At 31.3% G+C, this 9,638-nt stretch overlaps 1 protein-coding gene across 1 annotated transcript; it reads right to left on the bottom strand.

Annotated features, from left to right (window-relative positions):
- Positions 1-4,842: 4,842 nt before the first annotated feature.
- Positions 4,843-9,044, bottom strand: HELRODRAFT_82366 (hypothetical protein; the record flags this gene model as incomplete). The annotated part of the gene is made up of 2 exons (XM_009022465.1): positions 4,843-5,139; positions 8,976-9,044. Coding segments are annotated over 2 exons (366 nt in total), but the record flags the coding sequence as incomplete, so codon positions are not given.
- Between the last annotated feature and the right edge of the window lie 594 nt (positions 9,045-9,638).

Here is a 9,638-nt window from a genome sequence, read left to right as displayed (position 1 = left end):
TGCACACAGGCAAGTATATTTATTAAATCTCTCTTCTCTGCCATCCACGAGCGGTCTATGCGGGGGTATGGGGACGAAATAAATCGGCCCTGCGAGTAATAAGCAGCTTCTGTCTGTCACATATTATTCATAATATAAACATACGCTTGGGTTTGTGCATTTGCATGTTTGTTCCTTTGTTTGTTTGTTGGATTATTTGTTCTTTCGTTTGTTTGTTCCTTCGTTTGTTCGTTTGTTTGTTTGTTCCTTCGTTTGTTTTATTTGTTTGCGTGTTTATCTGTTTTTTTTTATTTTATGATTGGATTTGCAGATAAGTTTTGCGTTCAACTGTATATAACATCAATATTATAAGACTTCAAATTTCATTGTATACGTTTGCTTCGTTATTAGTTGCACACCAGTGCTTTTGTTATATTTCATTGCGTGTCTTATAACTGTATTTGAACAGACTTTTATCTAATTTTACATACATAAGAACACATAAATGTTATATGCATACATGTGTATGTGTATTTGCTTATGTGATGTGTGTGTTTTCGTGTGTGGTGTGTGTGTGTGTGTTTTTACTTATTATATTTTATATAATGAATATTATATAAGTTGGTTTCGATAAACGACGTCAAATTGTTTCTGGAATGTTTCTGGTATGTTTTTGGAATGTGCTGGCGGAATGTGTTGCATCTCATATTTTCTCAACTCAGTGATAATGCATTCAGCCTGCTAATACCTAACTGCTTCTCCTTATGACATTTTCAATAATCTTCAACAACTTTTTGCGATTATCGCATTGTTTTGCCTTTTTTACTTTTGCACAAATTTTTAGATGAGTTTTTGTATGAAAAAATTGTTCGTTCTTTGTTATAAAATAGTTTTCTTTTGTTATTACAATTTGAAAAAATGTAGATATTTGTTGTATTCAAATTACAAAAAAAAGTTCTTGAATGTGCAATGCAATGACGAAAATGTTTAACTTCATTCTGACCGAATGAAACATGCTGGACCATGTCTGCAATCATTTAACACTGCTGACCTTCGCCATTCACATCATCAATAAATTTTTTTTAAATTTTGTTTTATTCAAATAAAAGGATTTACACATCTTTTCTCAAATAATTTCTATTGTGGAAACCATTTTAAAACATTGCTGATATGTCAACTATTAAATTTTATATTCGTGAACGTTGTTGAAAAAAATCTTAATGCATCTGATTTATTGAGAATATCTAAAAGATTGATTAATTGATAGATTGATTAATTAATTGATTAATTGATTAAGTTATTGATTGATATATTGATCGATCGGTTTACTTTAATAAATTTATTGGTTGATTGAACGATCAATTTACCTTTATATAGTACGCAAAAAATTGTACAATATTATTAACAATTTAAAATTTAGTTTTGGTCAAAAGTTGAAAAAAATCTCTGAGGCACTTTGAAATGACAACTAACGAAAATTCAATTTAATTTTCAACGCAACGTTTCATACGAAGAAGAGATATGCAAATTTAAATTGTTTGATCAGATAAGGAGCATTGTGTGATTGTGTGATTGTATCTTGCCGTGCAATACAGTAAACATCCCAGCACCATAAACAACTGAGCAAACAACCAAAAAATAACTTAACAGGCAAATAACTGAGCGCGATCAATGTAAACAACACACGCTATCGTCATTGACAACAATAGAATAACATTGGATAAGATGGAATAAACAACAAACACAGCCAGTCCATATGTTTGGACTGAACCAAAATGAACATATGATGCAGAACAAATACGTATTGATTTGTTCATACATGACTCAGTGTGTCTGTGTGTGTGTGTTGTGTGTGAGTGTGCTGTGAGTGTGTATGTGTGTGTGTGTTTGGTGTGTAATGTGTGTGTAAAGTATACGTGTGTGTGTTTGTGTTTATAGAGCATTTCATATTTGTAATAAGAGAAAAAACATAAAAAAACATATTCCTAATTACACGTACACTTGAAGTATATTTACATAAATTATAATTTTTTTCTTCCGTCTTTCAAAAAAAGTTTCATCCAAGTTGGTTTGATGTTCTCCATTTTGAGATGAATCAACTTTCCCAAAGAATGAAAATGCTATTCTGCAAAGCGATTTGTCTGTTTAATTTTTAACAAGTTCCATAGATTTAAAACCACGTTCATAATTTACACAATATGCCGCAAATGTTCCGCCAATATGTTGCAACTCCAATAGCTCCTCAAGCTGTTCATTTACCAGTGTCGATGACACCGTTTATTTAAAATAGTCTATAAATTTATTTTTCAATTTCTCTTACAATGAATTAGAAATCGTTGTATAATCTAATGATGAGGGATTTATCCTAGCAGAAAACTTGATTGAACTCTTGCAACAACCCAATTGTAATCACTTGGAACTAATGACATGAGTGGAGTAGACAAGCAGGACTATAAAATGGATTCGAAGGAAAGAAATTGCATTCTTTATTGAAATCAAACAAGCTAATGTAGTACAGTTCTATGGAAAATCAGAAAAAAATATTTTTTTTCGTGCGCAAACAATTTATGCATATGTGGCAAAAATTTTCAACGCGTGCGCGCGCACAGGCGTGCTATTTAGAGTGTGTACTGTGTGTAGTAACCCATTTTGCAATAAAAAAATTTCATTCTGATTAGAAAGCCGATAAAAAATTTTATTTCCGTCATTCAAGAAATGTTGTGCGAAAAACATCAAGAATAATGTAGAAGAGAAAAATTGATGATTTTTATTTGCGATTAAAATGAAAATTGATGAATTATACATGTTCACTAATTATTAACAGTTAACACAACGTGAACGTATTAATCTGAAAGTCATTTAATTACGACAAACAATTAATCATTCAACTTGCATGCGTTCATTAATTAATAATTAAGATAAATAATGGTTTTCACTTTTCAAAATTTTATAGTGAAGTATACATATGTACAAGAAAATGTTTATTTAAAAAAATTGTGTTGAAATGTTCGACATTTTAAATTTTCTCAAGAATCAATCGACCATATCTGTCAACGTCAAAAGTGTCACAAATTCACTTTCTGTGACATCATCATTGTCATCATCATCATCTTCTTCTTCACCATTACAATCATCATCAACAACTTAGTCTTCTGCATCTTCATCATCATATTAATATAATATCAACAACAACTGGAACAGATACAACACAAACAATATCAACATCATTATCACCATTTTCATCATCATTAACATCCTCATAATCAGCCTCATCATTATCATTATCAGACTCATCATCATCATTACTTTCATCGTCATCATAATTTTTTCATTATCCCAATTTTTGCCGTTTTAATCGTTTAATCCATGCAGCTATAATCATAAACAAAAGACCTATTCCCAAAATCATCATCATCATCGTCATCATCATCATCATCATCATCATTGGCATCGTAATCCTTTTACTTTATCACGATCATCATCATCATTCTCCTTCAAATTGTCGCCATAATCAGTTACCCATTATCATCATCATCAACATAATCATCATCATTATAATCATCATCATCCCTACAATCATCATCATAAACTACATCATTATCATCATCACAATCACCATCATCGTCATTTTCATCATCCTAAGATTATCATTTCATCCGTGTAACCACGGTCAGCGGTTGTTAGCATCTTCCTTGTAAACATTCTTGCTGCAATCTTCAACGTAGGTATTCTGAAATCACTTTTCACCTTTTATCTCATCCATATTTTCTCAGTGAAATTTTTTCCATTTTAAAAATGAAAAAAACCTTTCATTGTAATTACTTATTTTAAAGCAGCAACGATGTATAGAGATTGGATCGGAAGTTTTCAGGAAAAGGAGAAACGAAGTTTTGAAAAATAATTTTTAAAAATCAAAAATTTTAAAAATATATCCATAAAATTTAAACATCGGGTCATCGTTGGACAGAAACATAGAAACCGACAGAAACATCAATCATCAACAGAAAGTTTAGCTCTAAAAAATCTGTAAAAAATATAATTAAACGTAAAAAATTGAAATATATAATTCAGAAATAAAACTAATAAAATTAGAAAAACTACAACAAGAAATTTCTGCGGAGATATTTTATAACAATGGCCGACAACAAATAGTTAACAAAAAAGTAGCAAATAAAGAACGTATGTTCATGGTAAAGAGAGACAAAATGATGTATCATCGACTAGAGGCACCCCCCTAACGAACCAAACTCAGGCTGTCCCGTTGTGAAATGCTTCTATGAAAATTTAACACTCTTAAGCAGTGCGCTAACTTATTTCATAAAAGATTAAAATCCTTTAAATGTAGAGATATTTTTTACAATTTTTAGTTAAGAAATGTTTGTAAATTAATAAAAAAATGAATAAATTTGAGCAAATAAAACGATTTTACTCACCTTTCATCAGAATTAGCATCCAGATTATTAAAATCCGATTCATTTTTTGCAAAAGTTATTTGAATTAATCTAGTCTAAACTCCTAATTTGAAATAAATTTTTTTTCGAATTCATACAATATAAATGTTTTCAATAAATAATTCTTTCATAAATTCAGAATGCACGTACCAACTGACCAGAAACTTGTCAAATACATAAATTGATCAATTTTAATTTTCAATAATATTTTAATCCTCAATCAACAAACACGAAACTGGCCCGAGAGATACGAAAACATTTCAAAATGGAGTCATCTTGAAGGGCAGATTGAAAAGTTTACAAATCACAAAAAGATCTGACGCAAGGTTCGTTACCCAACGAAGCAAACAGATTAATGCCAGCCAGTCCAACCATTTCAATCTTCAACACATGCACGTAGAAGTAAGTGCTTTTACGTACATACATACATGCATACATAGATACATACATACATACATACATACATACATACACACATACATACATACATACATACATACATACATACATACATACATACATACATACATACATACATACATACATACATACATACATACATACATACATACATACATGCATACATACATACATACATACATACATACATACATACATACATACATACATACATACATACACATATACAGACCCGGACCACAATGATGTGTTCGCAATAATGTTTAGAGAAAATGTTTTGTTGTTTTTTCTGAAGAAAATAATTGAAATGTCAATCAATTAAGCATGTGCTGATTGTACGAGTTGAATGATTTTAAAAATAAATGATACACAATGCATAGGCTATATACATACAAGAACAACGCAGCATGTGTAAATAAAAGTCACAACGGTGAAAACAAAAACAAATAAAAGCATCATTATGAAACCAAAATGAAATCTCAAATAGAAGAACAAGTTATTATAATTAACATTTATAAGAACAGTAACAACCCGCACGTGCCCTACCAAATGTGCATATAAACAACAAAATCAAACAAACAAATAATAAAATTAGCTAAAGTTATAGACATTACAAACACCAACATTAAATTCGAACTGTAATAATAAATATGAAAGCAGTTGGAGAAAGTATGAAGATGGATGGCGTGTATGACAAACAGACGCACGTGATGCCAGCACTCTGATGAACATGCACCGCAATGAAAATGCATTAATGAACATGAACCCTTAAGAACACAAATCCAATGAACATAAAAACCAATGAACATGCATCATAATGAACACGGATCTGTCCAAATGAATAAACTTTAAAATGAACTTTTGCCACAATGAATTTTTTATTCTTTATCAATCATGCAGTTCTGCCAAGTACAGTATCCACGCTATCCACGCCATCCAACGCACATACTCCTTTATACGAATGTGATGGTTTTTGAGTTTAGAACGGTCAGTATTCTAACCCTACCAAAGCGTAATAGCAGTGCGAGGCATGACACTTCTGCCGACTGAGCTAACTCGGTAACCGTCCAAATGCACATCTGCCCAATAAATAAATCAGGGCTTCGAACCGTAATTTTTTTCGTTCCGGTTTTCGGTTTCGGTTCGACTAACAAAATATATTTCGGTTCAGTTCCGGTTTTCGTTCCAGATAAAATTTCGGTTCGGTTCGGTTCCGGTTATCGGTTCAGTTCCGGGAAACGTTTTGCCCATCAAAGTTATTAAATTTTGTAAATGGTCATCACAATCCTACTGGCGCAAATTTGTAAAGCAAAATAAAGAACAGTTATAAAATGATGTAAAATTATTGATAAGAAGCCAAATTAATTTTCAATTTTAATAAAACATTTTAAATTAAAAATTCCGTAACAAATAATTCTGAATGCAATAATCACGAAACTTAGCGAAAAAAAATTAATTATCTTCCAGACATGAAATGAAAAATGAATTTCTTTGACATTACATGGTGGAGCGCGCTAATAAATTTGCGGGCAAATATATTTAATTAATTGTATTTAATTGCGTTTTTGTAAATGTTGCCTGTATCGCGTGTATCGGATATTCTGGTTATTGACATATCATTGTTAATTAAATAAATAGAAGATTACAAATGATCAAAGATATTATACAAACATTGAAAAATAACAAAGACTTTTGAAAAATTATTTATAGAAGTGCTCGTTATAAAAAATATATTAACGGCTTCGAACCGGAACGTTATTTTTTTCGTTCCGGTTTTCGGTTTCGGTTCGGCAAGCAAAAAATATTTCGGTTCAGTTCCGAGTTTCGTTCGGCTAAAACATCGGTTTTTTCCGGTTTTCGGTTTCGGTCCTGTTCCGGTTCGAAGCCCTGAAATAAATATTCAAATAAGCATGCACTCTTGAACCTCAATGAACATGAACTCAATGAACATTAATGAAGATGGAATCCAACATGAACACGGACCTCAATGAAAATGAATTCATTGGACACATTTGTTTCCATAAAAAACAAGTGAATCAAACAGAATTGAACAACCATTGAAATAAACAACGGTATGTTGGTTAATAATCAAACAAATTCTCAGGCATTTGAATTCGCTGATTGGCTTGTTCATAAAGAAACAGTCTATTATAAGTATTCAAGTTTCCTAAAATCTTTTAAATGTTCACAAAAAATAATCTGCAACTACTTACCAGCTGATTTGTGTGTGTGTGTGAATGTGTGCGTGTATGTATGTATGTATTTATGTATATGTGTGAGTGTGCGTGTATGTATGTATTTATGTATGTATGTTTATGTATGTATGCGTGTGTATGTGTGTGGGTGTTCAGTAAGCGCAAACGAACATGTGCATAAAATAAACACCAGTTCACGCTGTACGGCACTGTTGAATAAAAATTGTTCACAGGTTTTCTGTGATAAGACCTGAATAACTCATTAGCCACAGACTGCCATGTTTCTTTTTGTAAAATTTTATCCAAAATGTTACAGAGGAAAAATAGTTTGTCTTCCATTTTACTGTGATTGTGGATGCTAATGATATCCAGTATTTTATTTTTATTCATGTTGTTATCTGATGACGGTAAAATTCTGAGTTCTAGTGTAATGTAACGTTACGATGTAACATTAATAACATGACGTTGATGTCACTAATTACGTTAATAATGTCATTGATATTTTTTATTTATTGTTGGTAGAAGTTGTAGTAGAAACGGTAGTATTAGTGTTGTAATTATTGTTATTGTTATGATACTTTTATTGATATTATTATTATTATTAATTATTATTATTAATTATATTATTATTATGAATCTAACTTAAATCATCTACTTTCATTGCCAATGTTCATTGATTTCAAAAATAAAGAATTTTGTTCAATCTTCTCGCATATCATGTTGGTAAAAGACATTAGAAAATCTCAGCGAGGTCCACTACAAATTTGCCAGAAAGTATCTTGTCCAGCAGTTGCCAACAAGTGCGAATTTGTTCAAATAGGGCAAAACACGAAACCCTCTATGCCAATTGTGTGGTCTTCACCAGACAAATAAACATGTGCTCTCCAACTGCGGTTCCAAGTCTGCTCTAGGAAGATGCACCGAAAGACACAACAACATCACCTAGTTAAAAATCTGTGCTCCAGCCAACTGTATCATATTTGCCGACCTAGATTTAGATGATATTCGCCCAATAACACAACTGTTCAACACCCTTCGTCCCGACATTGCCCTTCTCTGTAACAACAAAATAGAAATTTTAGAATTAACAGTCTGTCACGAAACCAACATCGAATCCTCCAGACAGTATAAAAGAGATAAATATTCAACTAAATTGCAATCATGTTTAAATGACAACTACAAACATTGCTCGATAACTATAAATTCGTTTGAAATAACACCTACTGGTTTTTATAATAATTTTAATCTTTCTCTATTTAAAGTTTTATGGTCGATTTCTTTCAATGACAAATTAATAAGTGAAGTAATAAGATCCTCGTTCAATATTTATTGCAATAGAGACATGCCATGATACTAACTTTTAAATATATTTTAACGCACTACACTTGCCAACGCAATGAGCTGTGGGGTCTACATACACTTTTTTTAATTTTATAATTTCATTAACGCCATATTATTTTATTTCATCTATTATTATTATTATTCCTGTTTTTGTTTCTTCTGCTATCATTGTTGTTTGCTGTGAGATCAAATGCTATATCGAGTCTTACAACATTTAAAACTACTTATAACTGTTGATAACAGCTCCTGAGAATCCAATAGACAAACAAAACTTTGAAACATCATACGTGAAGAACTTAAAAAAGTGAATGAACGAAAATAAAAATATCTTTCATGTATATTACAACATTACACAGATATAATGAAATATCAAAAATAAATAAAAGATCATGAACAGACACACAACAGCACCACACACACACACACACACACACACACACACACACACACACACACAAACATAAACAACGCAATTCCATGTGAGATGAGCACAAATGCATTATGAAAAAAGGCAAAAATGAACGCCGTGCAAACTACATTCGCGAAATGTTTTACTAGATTTTAGTTCTTATATACACACACACCATACACACACACACACACACACACACACACACCGTAAACACACACAAGTACACATACACACATGAACATACACGCATTAACATACACATACATGAACACAAGTTTCAATGCTTTTAAAGTTTTTATTAAGCCAAGTTTTTAAATTGTTGCAAATTTTAAAAAATATCGTAAAAAACATTAAAAAGTTAAATCTTTTAATTTTCCCAATTAGCGAAAACACAAACAAAAATTGAAAATTTATCTATCCATCCATCTATTCATCCAATTTTTCATTCCTTCATCCATTCATTTTCCGATTTATCCATTTATCAATTCAACAATTTATCCATCTATCCATCCATCCACCCATAAATCCAGCTTTATTGCGCCATCCTCTTTTGTTTGGCAATAATTTATTCATCACGTAACTACTTAATTAACTTGTTTTAAAAACCTTGCCAGTCACAATGAAGATTTCAAAACGCCATTAACCTTGCAATAAAGCTGATGAAAAATAAAAAGAAGTTCAACTTCAATTTTTATCTTTTTTACTTGTCGTAATATATTTCACAGGCTTAAATGTTTATCTTGTGCTAGCTTAAACTCAGAATTTTTACGCCAAAGAGCAAAACAGTGGACACTCAAAAACGCGCACATACGCACGCATACACGGTAAATCTGCACTCGC

This window comes from Helobdella robusta (assembly GCF_000326865.2).
Source record: "Helobdella robusta unplaced genomic scaffold HELROscaffold_32, whole genome shotgun sequence".
Taxonomy (NCBI): Eukaryota; Metazoa; Annelida; class Clitellata; order Rhynchobdellida; family Glossiphoniidae; genus Helobdella; species Helobdella robusta.
The sequence above is the reverse complement of the archived record's forward strand: the minus strand, read 5'-3'. Positions and strand labels throughout refer to the sequence as shown.